The sequence below is a fragment of the Folsomia candida genome, unplaced genomic scaffold (genome assembly GCF_002217175.1).
Source record: "Folsomia candida strain VU population unplaced genomic scaffold, ASM221717v1 Fcan01_Sc002, whole genome shotgun sequence".
NCBI classification, from domain to species: domain Eukaryota; kingdom Metazoa; phylum Arthropoda; class Collembola; order Entomobryomorpha; family Isotomidae; genus Folsomia; species Folsomia candida.
The window spans coordinates 8,262,814-8,276,548 of record NW_019091194.1 but is presented as its reverse complement, the minus strand read 5'-3'; the positions used below and the strand labels follow the sequence as shown (position 1 = coordinate 8,276,548).

Genomic DNA, 13,735 nt, shown 5'->3' with positions numbered 1-13,735 from the left:
CAATTTAGTACGACTAAATGTCACTGTAAGCACCCGACTAGACTTGGCTCTAATTTTTCTACCATTCGTCCCATTGTCTATATGACAAGCGTTCTTTCTTATAAAGCCTTCCGGTCTGAAAACAAGGGACTCGGAAAAGTGGCGAAACTTTCTTTTTATAGATACATTGCAGGATCATAGATAATTCTATATGTAAATATGTTAATGTTATACATAAAGGGTGTTAATAAAGTCCGATCCCATGCATTTTTTGGAGCGTGGTTGTTACAAATTCAGCTGGAACTTTTGAACCAGTGAAGTTATTTATTTCAAATTTTTACCATGGGAGGAACAACTAAACGTGTAAGTCATGAGCATCTTAGAGTTGAGATACAAACATTGCATCAGCAGGGGCTTAAACCTACAGAAATTGTGCAAAAATTGGGCTGCAGCCGCAGAACTGTTTGGAAATGGAAGAATAAAAATTTTGTCCACGACAAAAAGCGACCAGGGCGACCCAGAAAGGTGTCACCTACCACAAAAAGAATGATTAAAAACAGACTTTGCAAGAAAACCGGTAGTTCATTACGTAATTGAGCAAGGGAGTTAAATGACTCAAAACGCTATAAAGAGAAGAAGAAGCAAATTAACTGTGTGACCGTGCAAAAATTTGTGAAAACTACGAAGTGGGGTCACACAGCTTACAAACTAACCAAAAAAACCTCTCATGTCACAAAAATATATCGATGACCGTCTGAAATTTGAAGAACTCCTTCAGAAAAGTGCCCATTTGAGTGAAAAAAGACTTGGTGAAGAATTGCGCAGTCACATCCTTTGGACTGACGAATCTATTATTGAGCTATATCCAAAATTGAACCAACAAAATGTTCGTTACAGGACAGAAAACAAATCGGATGTACCATCAAGAGTAGTCCCAAAATTCGGGCTTAAAGTTATGGATTTTGTGCACGTGGCGTGACTCCTCTACATATCATACCAAAAGGCCAAACAGTCAATGCAAAGTATTATATGGAAAAAATATTACCTATCTATTTCCATAGCATGGGGAACAAGGAAATATTTCCGAATGAAAGAAAAATAGTTTTCATGCAGGATGGTGCAACAGCCCATACAGCAAAAGCGAGTTTGAGTCTCATCAAGACGCAAGTTTCAACGGTCTGGAGCAAGGGGGTGTGGCCCGGAAACAGCCCAGATTTGAATCCCATGGAGAACCTGTGGTCCATACTTAAGGAAAATGTATACAAAGAACCACAACCCCGGACGAGGGAAGAGCTAGTAAAAAAAGTTCAAGATGTATGGAATTCGATTCCCACAGACACATTGGAAAAATTAGCACAGAGCCTTAAACAAAGATTTGAGGGCATGGTTAAAGTAAATGGTAACAAGACCAAATACTAAGGTAAATATGTCGAACATTTTTTGTAAGTATCACGGGTAGTTTTTTTTATACTAGCCTTCACTTTTTTATAGGAAAAATGGGATCGGACTTTATTAACACCCTTTAGGTATTGAAATTGAATTGAAATTTTGTCCCAATGATTCCTATGTGTTATGTCGACTAAGTTCTGAAATTTGGAGGTCTCAGAGACTAAAAATCAGGTGAACGAAGAATGTCCGCCAATGTATCATATGGTTTGTAAATGCACAATATTTCTCAAAATGTCATATATTTGTGTAGGACGTATTTTCTGGCATTTTCAATTGTTGATGTTTTCAATTCTCTGACACCATCTAAAAACTATATATCAGAATTGACTCGTACACAATGGAAGCTAAAGATTTATATTTATGTTCATATAATTTAATCTAAAAATTGATGCATTCAATCAAATGCATGATTCAGGTATTCCACTAATTCTAAGAATTGTTTGTTTCCAATCCTTGAATATACGGACGTTTACACTGAACAAACTTTATGAATCATTAAAACGTTAAATCGAGGAAATGAATAGGATGCTGAAAACAGTTTGTGGCACACGTTGGTATCTAGTCTTATACACGGTGTTCTTTAATAATATAGATAATATTGGTACTGATCAGATCAGATCTGGTAATAAAAGTATACCTTTTAGTTTCGAATTATTATTTCTGCAGATGATGAATTCAGTTCCATCCGACAATGTATTCAATAAAAACGAAGGTTTTTTAATGAGAAAACTTTTTGTTCAGCCACGACAAGCAAACATTCCCACAAACAAAGATATCCAATTAAACGAGAGTTCTGTGCATGAGCTGGTAAATCTCCCGAACATTTATCTTATCATTTTGCACCTCATCCTATTGACATCCAAAGGCGCAAGTGTCCGAAAATGACATGTCATGCCTCTATTTTGTTTTTCTTGTGGCGATGCGTGGGGTAAAAAGTGAGCAGTTATGTACATGGAAAGGGCTATACACGAGTCTAAAGTCTAATACGATACACGTGTAACTTTTCCATTTATAACAAAACTATCATTCGCTCGCCCTGCGTAGCATGGAAGCTACTTAGTTTTTCGTGTCCGACTGCCCATTGAATAGCCAAGTAGGATCATTGGTATTGGACAATCGATAACGCAAAATAGTGTAGAAAATTTTCAACATTATGTATCTATTTTGCCTTTAATTCTGCACCATTAGTGCAAAATTAAATATATAACAATTATTATTACTTTTAACGGTACAACGGTTTATTTCGCTCACTAGGAAGGAATGATGTATTATGCCAGCATCTTACTTGTGCATAAAGAAAATTTGGCAAAGACGAGCTGAACACATCGAGCGAGAGATTTGCAGGAGAAGGGAGAAGACGATACATATTCTGGCCAATTCCAATGCCAGTGCAAATGTTGATCTTTCCCAATCATCTTGACTTTATCTCTCCCGTAGGAATTAAATTATAGATCAAATAAGATGAGGTAGATGAAATAAAATTTAATATATGACTCTATTTTTCAAAGCCAATCTGAAAAAATCTGAATATATTTATTATTATATGGCTAAATCTCTCGATATAATTTCTCTATTACTATTTTATACGCATATTGTTAGTTTTATATATTTCTATGCGCATTATTATTTTTCAATATATACAATACAGCAGATATGAAAATATACAGCATTTACCCAGAGTCCACTTTCAAAATTCTAAATTTTTATCTGCATTGATCAGACTATTACCATCCATGGAATGTTTGTTACACATCAGCTTTGTTTTCTATTATTTAGCACCACGTTTTTTAATTATTTACAAATCCTTCCCTTTGAGTACTAGGACCAGTGGAGCTCAATTCTTTCAAACCTGGAACTTCCAAAAATCTATTTGCTATCCAAAATTCATTTTTAGCCTCAATTTAAGCTGAAAATAACAACTTTAAAAACTCGTATGGGCCATCCTTTACCGATTCGACGAATTTAATCTTTTTAATTTAATTTAATCAATTTCTGGAAATCGGTGTTGGTCACCCCCTAAAGTCCCCCTAATTGAAAATTTCTCCAATTAAACTTTAGAAGCTTTCACTTCATTAGCAATCTGTACGCCAAATTTCAGCCTATTTTCACAAAAAAATTCACACCATTTTGAAATTTTAATGCATAATACCCCTATGACACGGCCAACGGTCAACCACTTGACTGATTTTGCTCATCTTCGAACTTAACCCCCACTTTGTCTTATATACATGTGTTTAAAATCTAAACTCAATTGGTTCAGCCGTTTTGTCTCTATCCTGTACCGGACCGAGGATTAAGCCTTGACTCGAGCTAAAAATCGCACATGTAATATAATAATTTTATCTATTTAAAAGTAGAAGTACGTATGCGATTAAATACATGTACATAACGTGTGTATGCCCATACTTTAGGTCTTCACTTTCAGGCAGACCTATGTTAATACATATGTACATACATATGTATCCGTATATCATTCAGCAACATTTCTGAAACTAGCCCAAATTACAAGTGTTGGTTCATCTCATCAAATTTGTGAGTATTATCGTTCGTGCTTCAAGCAAGATTCTATCATCTAACTCGGACAATATTTTCTTTGATCCTCCAAACTACAAATGAGGGGATACGTAGTTATAATTACTCCCCAAAGTTTGTGTTGGAGCAATCATGGGGAACTTGAAAGAATGATTTATTGTGAATACCAATTCTGGGCAAAAGTGCATTGATAACACTTTTATTTGATTATTATGCAATTGTGTTTAACCACCATACAAGACTACAGTAATTCTCATAAACTTGTCCGTATATTTTCTTTACTGTTACTTTACTATTATTTCTTACTGAAGGACTTTGAATTTCATCAAATTAAGGATTAGAATATATGAGGAATATAGATGTATATTAACAAATTGTAATTAAAATTTTAATGAAGACTAGGGTGATACATACAATTGATGATTGTCAACAAGTGCCTTCATATGACACTACAATGATTGAATTCAAAGAGAATTGCTTGTGCCTCAGAGAATGCTTTTCAGGTATATTGAGGATTTGTCTAGAAATTCTGGAGGGATTTTCAATCAAATCTCGAGGTGCATATTGTAAGAATATAACCGTTTCTAAATTTGGAATTTCACTGGTACGACCAGAACTAAAATGAATTACAAAATTCCTTTGGACCATACTTTCACTTTCAACTTTCCCTTAATTTCAATGTCTAATTTAGTTGCAACTAATTTCTTACCCCACCGACTTCTTTGATTACTCAACACTTTTTGTTACGTGAGACTTGAGTGGGCAGTCAGTTCATATGTATCTCAAATTTGACTAACGTAACTGATAATTAGAAGGTGTAAGCACCAATTGCTCTCCCAACCTAGAGGAAATTTTTGATTATGTGTTACTCTTAATTGATTGATTCTTTTATCTCTTTAAAAGTCCTCTGAATAATAGGTTAATCTTATCAGCAACAACTATGCTTTGTATGTAATGGTTTATGGCAAGAGGTATGATCAGTGGTTGACTTTCTTATAGTCTGGTGTACCAGCTTGTTCTATTGGATGCGATGCAAGTGTGCTACTAATAAATATTTTTAACAAGCGGCTGAATAAGCAACATCAATATTCATTGATATTCTGCAATTTATTGTTGTGCTTCATAAAACTATTCAAGTAAAGTTGGTTTGAAGAAGAGAAACCACAGCAGCTACGAGACTGAGACTGAGACTCCACCACATTCACATTATTTAATTAAATTCTGAAGAAATCTTCCCTTCACACTTCCTTTTATCTACCGGAGGCACACAGGCCACTGGTGGTGGGCACCTTTCCATGCGCTACTTTATTGCAGTCAACATTCCTTCATTATTTCTCTCTACTTAATATACCTCGAATACGCATCAAGCCTGCATAGTCCAGACTCGAGACACAAATTGAAAGACAGTTTGCTTAGCTGCTCCACGTCAGTTCTCACAGACAAACTGAGCTCCTCATCTTACGGTGAAAGCAGTACAACAACTGAATGAAATGTCATCCAGTGATTGTCAATCACCACAGTTTGATCTAGCTGCTTATCTAAATTTAGCCTGCCTAAGTCATTAACCGTTTTATTATGTCTGCTTATAAATATATAGCTTAACAGTCTTTGCATGTAATTCAGAGCTGTTCCGAATGATTATAGAATAATCTCCAGTGTACAGTTCGTATAGCCCGAGCCAGGTTTAGATTAAATCATTTGAGCACACATCATATTCTATTTGCACTTTGATCCTAAGTTTACACATTTTAAATACACTTAAGGCTTTCAAATATTTTGGTCCCACCGGAAACAATATTCCTGACTTTACAAGTTTCATTTACACTCGCACGGTAATTCTCAATTTTAGGTACATATTTCAATTTCTACAATTTCTAAAATTTTCTTCTATTTACCCCCACGACCCCACCAGTCAACCAATGGACCTCATCATGGACCTCATCATCTCCAAACTCTTCCAATTCCTTGTAGCGATTTAAGACTAAAGTGTAGTTCGTCTGGACAACGTGACTGTTAAGCTCTAACTCGTGTTAAAAATTATTTCGCGAACAAAATTATCTATGTGCATAGTCAGGCCAAGTCATGCAGAAAAAACCCTATGAGAACTTTGAAATTCTGCAGTAAGGGTTCAAATTATCTTCTAGTTTCGTTCAATGTAAATTTCTACGGCTTTCAATACAGCTTGACGAGATTATGGCTGCTCGTATGTTGTGGTACGAAGTGTGCAACCTTCGCCTATGCCTTCGTCCGCCCATGACTTCACTTTTCCTCGTCGTTGCATGGGTGTTTGTTGGGGAGGATTTGATGATGGATGAATGTCGTAAAAAAAGCCTTTCAAGGTTACCACCGTCTACACTTGTTCTGCAGTAGAGTAAATTTTCACCATATACACATTTTAGCTTTCTTTAACACTTCATGACGTTACAATTTAGGTATGCACTAGATATTATGGGAGAAAATGTTTTCAATTTGCTTGCACCAACAGAAAAGTGCAAAATTACGTATGTATGTACATACATAGTTCATAGCTAAATAATACTGTTAGTGAACAATGCAGGTATGTGGGAGGACTACATAAATATTGCGAGGTATCTACATATGTATTTATATACGTGGTCTAAAATTCTCTTGTGATTGTAAAAACATTCGCGTGAATGCTCACTGACGATGTGGACCATCTCAATCCATCAACGGGATCATAAATCAAACCCTGAATGATGAGATTCATATTTTGCATGTACCGCAATTCCATCAGCATAATGCACTTCTATATTAGTATCAGCTATAGTAATATTAGCATACATATATATATTGCAGGGTGTATATATTTTTACGTGAAGCGTATAGTATTATTGTCTTCTTTCCTCAATAACTTGGTAACTTTCTTCTAAAATAGGTATACTAAATATATAAATTTTACCTCAGAATATGGCAAAAATTTGCAGCTCTGAATTTATTATCATATTAATTTTTGAGATTAATAAAAATATAGCAAACAAGACTGGCTAGTGTAATTTTGTGTAATACTGACACAAATTTATATTAATAATTTATAAACATATCTATGTACATAATATGTGTATACGTAAATGCAGATTTTACATATTTTGTAACTCTCTCACTTTACAAATAGGTATGTATCTCTTTTTTGAAATCTTCCTTAAATTAATTTGTGAAACCCCTTATGCAGTGCTAATTCATTGTTTTATATTTTTATTTTGAACACACATGACTTATTTGATTTAAAAAACTACAGAATGAAATTTACACACTTAAACAAAAGTTATAATACTTCATACAGATAATACTGCTCACTAATCTCAGTTTTCCATGTCACTTGCTATTACCTACATGCCATATCCATGCATATACATATGTATAAATGAAGTATTATATGAGGGAAATAAAATGCTGTTTTTTTTCTACTATTGACCCAATTAAGGTAAGCTGCTCGTGCCGTTTTACATCTAAGGGAGTATAATAAAACCGAGGTGGAGGCAATTTTCCAGTACTTTCATTCCACTTTCCCCTAATGTAGAAGAATAAAAAGAGAATGAAATTCTCATTTAAAAGTCCACTCTGTAACTACAGGAAAGCAACAATACGTTACAAAGCAATCATTGTAGTGTACATATATTTCTATGTGTTTATGTGTTGTTTTAGGGTGGTTGTGTTTACGCCTAATTTGATAGAACGTAAAACAAGTGATAAATAGTTGCTGGTTTCTGGCGATAAGTGCAACAATTTTAAGGTACAATTTCATTACACTACAAATTCTCTAGATCAGGATGAATCTTTCCATTTATCGATCGACCCTTGACTGCGCAATGCATAGCCCTCTTCTGGGTTACGAGTATAAAATAGATGACTTTGACTTCACGATGAAAGCAACACGACTTTCATGATCACAATTCACGCTGCGTTAGCTTTGAACACGACACGATTTCTGAATCCACATCATTGTATGTATGCACAATGCTGGAAAGTAAAATTCAGAAATGTACAGCGAACCAGCTTTCTATCAAAAATACGAATGAGGATGTGAGGGTTTCACAAACAAAAGCTTTAGGATGTCAAATATTGGACAGCATGGAAAATTTTGATTCAGATCGATTTCATTTCAAAATAATTCTATCCCACGTTGCAAAAAGTGACAAGTAACTATGCAATTGCTTCCGGGTGTAATGACGTCTTCCTATAATTCTTAGCCTGAACCATGGCTTATGGAACTGCTACATACTATAAAACGTTCTTCTATCAGTCTCTCTCTCTGGGAGCAAAATTTCGGTACTTTATTTTCATACAAATACTTATTACTAAAAGGGTGAGTTCGAAGGTGTTCAAAACTTGTCTTTCCAGGAAAACCAGTGGGGACATTTAGATTGGATCTTGAGCACCAAATGTAGAGTTGCTAACGATCTCAAATGTGAAGTTCAAACTTGGAAATTTTTACATGGAGAGACCCACGCTATCATGGAAGCCTTTCATTGGAACAGCGTTTGAAGGTGGTAAAGGAATCTTCGTAAACATGAAATCAGGAAGAACTTGTGAGATATGCATATACATACCTATCTACATACATGAACATTATTTTGTTTCTAGAGCTTGAATTGACTTTATTAAGTGTTTACTCTTGAAGATGTATTTATATGTGCATATTTTCTATCTGCAGGAATAAAAATTAGTAAATGTGTAGATATTAACATAGTGTCGACTAACACGGTTTAGGAACAAATTGAACTACTATTAAGAAAAATGTTACTGTTGTAGTTACAATCTGCAATACAAAGACATTCATTAATACAGATTATAATTATTTGTACCTATTAAACCGATATCAAATTGGGTATTACATTGAAAATTAGAGGATAGTCAATCGTAAAAATTCCAAAAGCAGAAATGCCAATAGTTTTTGACTGGGTTTCATGAACAAGCGCAATCAGCATATCTTGATCCATCGATTTTCTCGCATTTGTATTTCCATTTACTAGCCAAATCCTGAATCCGTCCATCTAAGTATAAAATGTCCATTTTACAAGTAAGTAATTAATTTTTCTTAAAATGTACTCAGGGCGTCTTTCCTCAGGAGAAAATACGATAGCAAAAAGTTTAAACTCTCTGAATTTATTATACTTGAGAATTTACTTTTCTGGTGATATCGGCAGAAAATCCAAACGTTATGAAGCATCCTAATAAAAAGTGGGTCACTGTTAACCTTGCATGCCAATCTTTTGCCGTGAAGATAGAGTTAAGATTTGTTGCGTAGTAGAATATGGCTTCAAATACGTAGCAAAAGATGATCGGACTCATAGCACCGTTTACGGAATCAGACAAACATTTCAAATCGGCGTATTTGTCAACGATTTCAGAATTTATTCCATCAACTTCGCCAAAGTTTATTTTCCTTCCATGTCTGCTGACACCCTGATGGTGATCAAGTGGTACTGAGACTGGTGATGTGGTTACTTGAGGGACCAAAATTAATAATCATAATCATCACAAGAATATGTATGTCATATCTAAATGCCAAGTAATAATATCGTCTTATATATTTTATTTGATTACTTACCTGCACATCGTGGAAGGTTCGCATTTAGGTTCATTGCCGTTTGTATGAATGACCTTGTCGCCAGCCACAATGTGACTGATGACATAATCATGAACAAATCTATAAAGTAGGCCCCCAAGTAACGCATCGTATACACCAATATGTGACCTATCCCCGAGATAATCTCAAGATCATCAAGACTTTGATCTGTGCCATTGGCATTAAAATTTCCAATTGGAAATGATGTATTTGAAAGAAAAAACATAAATTTTGAATGAGCCACGTGAGCCTGGAAAATAAGGTTAATATTCCAGTTAATCAAGGAGTCAGGTAACAGATATGACCCTTTAAGCGATGGAATTATCCCAAGTATCAGACTCAGACAACAAATACAATATCCAACGCCTACCTGTAAAGGAAGGAACAAAAATATATTCAATCTATTTATGTGGGTAAGAGACATAATATTTATCTGTATCTCACGCAAGGTAGGTTTTTTGTCACGTTATTGTGCCTTTTGAAAAAACTCTTCCGGAAAATTTCCACAGCTTTCACGAAATGATGTTGTTTTGTCCAAAGAACGAAATAAAATGCCACGTGCATCAGGGTAGAAGCGATGGACCACATGAAATTGAAATACTCTACGGGATTGTCTAAATTCTTCTCCAGGCTCAAGCGGATCCGAGTTGTTGCTCCGAAAATATCCATCAGTGCGACGAAACCAGATAAAACCTACAAAAAATTATATTTACATATATTTTGCAGCAAATAAAGTGCACCAATTCTTTTACAATTCCTTAAATGTATTCGAACCTTTTGCAGCTTCCATTGTTGAACCTTTACTGTTTCAGTCGGAAACTCCACGTTACATCCCTTGATGTGATATGATTTTAATCTGAATGGTGAAATGCATAAGAGAAAGCTGAAGTCCAAAAACGTTTCCAACAAACTTTTAACACTTCCTTTAAAATACAAGCTTTTCATAATGTTAATAATTTGTAACACTAACAAATACTAAATACTGATACATATATATGTGTACTTTTCTTGTAAATCTCGCAGTTCTTATAGATAACTAACTACATAAATGAAAAAGGGAAAAAGTAAAGAATTTTTTGTGAGCTATGATATCTATTCAAATTATGTCTTATATTATTTATTTTTATTTGAGTTTATATATCGTTTATATCACAAAAATACAAGTATCTGCGTACACTCATTCGGGTGCTTCTTGCTGTAATGTTGGCACTTTTTGGTCCAACTAACCAACTTTCATCCACACAGAAAAGAAACATAATTAGTTTATTCAATTTTGCTGGTCACATCGCATGACTGTAGCGTGTGTTTTAATTCATGTGCAAGTTCGAATGTCAGTTTTGCATGTAAAGCACTCATTTTGTAATTAATTACTAGTGTCCCAGAAGAGAGTATTCCAAATATTTGGTCTAGAATTCAAGCAAATAAGCACTACACATCTCTTTTAATTCAGCTAATAGTTAACATAGTTGGGATGATTAAATGCATACTATATTTACTCGGACACATTTATTTATTATAATCGAACAATAAGATTGCGAATTTTAGGCAATATAGTTTTGATCAAACAAGTGCTTTCACTTTTGTCAACCTATGCAATGCATATGTACTAATGCATTAGTTGCATATAAGTATGTATATGAAATTCAATGCCATTTCACTCCAATTATACATAGCTCTTTATGCATCAATAAATTGTGATGAACGATGATAAGTCATGCAATTAACGTAACTTTCATTTGTTTCTTCTCGTTTATTTATCTCGTTTTATTACTGGTGAGAACTTTTGGAAAATAAATTATCGCCGTACAAATTGCAAATATTTATTAGTCTTCCACTTGAAGAATAGCACCAATGGCATACAGAATGGATGTTAAATTCGTTGGGTCGTAATTAGAGTCGCTATAAACATCCGCCAAGTCCCTGCAAACCGAAAACCCTTTTACTTTGTTGCAGGACTGAAAATGTCCACAATCTTCATTTTTTGAGCAGATACAGTACTCTTGCAAAGCGCAATGATGAACCAGAGGATCGATATTCATCTCATTGGAGCTCCCTGTGATTCTCTTCCCAAAGTTATTCATAAAGGTTCCATCTGGATCAAATTTCTTCATGTAGGACTTGAATTTGTCCAAGTTGCTCGTGGTCTCCTCAAGAATACTTTGTCGAAAGTAGTACAAACCGTTTTTACCCCAATGAGGTCGCCCCTTGTAATTTTTGATCTAATATAAATAACAAAAAAAGTTATATTTGTCTACCGCAAAATCATACACCTTCGGGGAATTAGATAAAGTGATGTACCAGTGACTGAAGAATTGCTTGATAAGCTCCTAGGCCTCCCTTAGCATCTTCATAAGGATTGTCCCTCATTGGTGACGCCCATTCTAATGTAACGGTTTCATGGCCATTAGAAATGGCCATGAGAGAGTCCGAAGGTTTTGAAAACCGGATGAAAATCCCTACCATTGTAAAAGCAGTGGGTATAATTTCCAGTATTTCCTTGATAGTTTTAATAGCACTTGGCAAGTTTAAGATTTGCAATGCGACTGAGAATTCCTCCGGCAGTATTGAAGACGTATTTCCGTTATTCCAAGGACAATAAGTATGGCATCTGTTGGACATAAGACGCCAAGCAATTCCGTTTGCAGGATTTTTAATATTTACACCATCTTCTGAAAAAATTGGAGGTTTTCCAATCACTTCACTATGTAGGGATAACTCTGTAAACCGTTCAAGGGCATACAGTCCCGGCCTATTTTTGTTAGCTTCCAGTGTCTCATATGCGTCGTGTCCGGTGGTTATGATAACCGGATCAAGCTCTGGAATAAATTGTGAAGTGGCATTCCCCAAATAATCATCACTCTTGCTACCAGTCAGTTTGATATGATAATGTCCTTTCAAAACTACTACATTCGAAGTAGAAGGGAACCACCACATTTGCATCCAATCCAGATTATTTGCCCATCGTTGAGCCGTCCCGTCCATTAAGATGGACTCTGGTTCCAGAGTAGTTTGTACCGTAGCTTTAAACAAGGGAACTATTGCTAGCGTGATTTTGACAATGATTCCCAAAAGTCCCAAATTAACTCGAAATGCGTTGACATCTTGAGGATCACTGATTTCTCTGAGATTTCCCATCCCATCAATAATTTGTAACCTTACAATTTGGTCCGAAATTGATGATGGATGAACCAAACTTGAACCATGAGCACCAGTCGCGATGGCACCACCCAACGTTATACCACCTAGACCAATTTTACAAGCAGTACAAAAGTCATACATTACAATGGTATAATTATACAAGTATTTAGGTAGGTTATAGGCACATATATTGTGTCCGTTATTTCAAGGAGATGATGAAAGACAACGAACCGTAAGTAGGAACATGTATTAAAGTTTTGTTTCTCTTCTCCAAAAATATAAGAGCGTCGGATAGCTCGATTCCAGCCCCAAAGCTGGCAGTCCCCCCGTCATTCTCATTCTCAATTTCTGTGTAATTGATATTTTTAAGCGATATTGGAACCCCGTCAGTGCAAATTATGTCTGTGATTGAATGTCGATTTCCAATAGCTTTTAAATATAGAGAAAAGGTTAGTAACTACAAACATGTATTATACAAGTATTTATTTCAAAAGAAGAAATACCACCTTTTACTCTGTACCCCTTGGCAATACTTTCTTTAACGAGATCAACCAATTCTGTGACGTTCTGGGGATACTGTATCTTGAACTTTGGATTACAGTAAATTGATCTCTGGTATGATCTGTACACTCTTTCAGTGAGATTATCAGTGCTGTAAATTCGTTCCATGCATAAATACAACATATGTATTAATATATATATACATATATTTGCATTAAAAAATTATATTTTTCAGCGCCTCCAAAACAATGATATTATAACTACTTAGGAAATATCTATGTTTTAAGGATTCATAGACAATTTATTTTCTCACATTTGAAGGAAGTTTGTGTATGTCGCATGCCGTTTGCATCTCTTTGGAATAATTTCACTGATTTCACCATCAAATGTACCCCGTATAGTAATTATACTGATGATAAACGATGTCACAAAGAGCAGTATGACCAATAAAATAGAAACCGCTATAATATGTTTGGTCATGATCTACTCATTAGTAGTAAATGGACTACTGGTCAAAAGTATCACTAGATCGCTGTAATTATGCCATAC

The 13,735-nt window shown here is 35.0% G+C and overlaps 2 protein-coding genes across 2 annotated transcripts; both read right to left on the bottom strand.

The window, feature by feature from the left end:
- Positions 1-8,358: 8,358 nt before the first annotated feature.
- Positions 8,359-10,720, bottom strand: LOC118434496. Its single transcript, XM_035848203.1, has 6 exons — positions 10,322-10,720; positions 9,992-10,240; positions 9,530-9,917; positions 9,106-9,425; positions 8,814-8,972; positions 8,359-8,737 (listed from the first exon to the last, which is right to left on the bottom strand). The coding sequence occupies exons 1-6, from the start codon at positions 10,490-10,492 to the stop codon at positions 8,675-8,677; spliced, it is 1,350 nt and encodes a 449-aa protein (XP_035704096.1). The 5' UTR covers positions 10,493-10,720; the 3' UTR covers positions 8,359-8,674.
- A 590-nt stretch (positions 10,721-11,310) lies between these two features.
- On the bottom strand, positions 11,311-13,312 carry LOC110843349 (L-gulonolactone oxidase 5). The gene is made up of 2 exons (XM_035847538.1): positions 11,846-13,312; positions 11,311-11,766 (listed from the first exon to the last, which is right to left on the bottom strand). Exons 1-2 carry the CDS (start codon positions 12,824-12,826, stop codon positions 11,371-11,373), a joined length of 1,377 nt encoding a protein of 458 aa, XP_035703431.1. The 5' UTR covers positions 12,827-13,312; the 3' UTR covers positions 11,311-11,370.
- Positions 13,313-13,735: the final 423 nt, after the last annotated feature.

Coding starts and splice junctions, on each gene's coding strand:
- LOC118434496 (XM_035848203.1), bottom strand. CDS start 10,492: ATGAAAAGCTTGTATTTTAAAGGAAGTGTTAAAAGTTTGTTGGAAACG. Junction 10,241..10,321: donor AACAATGGAAGCTGCAAAAG/GTTCGAATACAT, acceptor AATTTTTTGTAG/GTTTTATCTGGTTTCGTCGC. Junction 9,426..9,529: donor GAACCTTCCACGATGTGCAG/GTAAGTAATCAA, acceptor TGGTCCCTCAAG/TAACCACATCACCAGTCTCA.
- LOC110843349 (XM_035847538.1), bottom strand. CDS start 12,826: ATGTATGACTTTTGTACTGCTTGTAAAATTGGTCTAGGTGGTATAACG. Junction 11,767..11,845: donor AAGCAATTCTTCAGTCACTG/GTACATCACTTT, acceptor TATTTATATTAG/ATCAAAAATTACAAGGGGCG.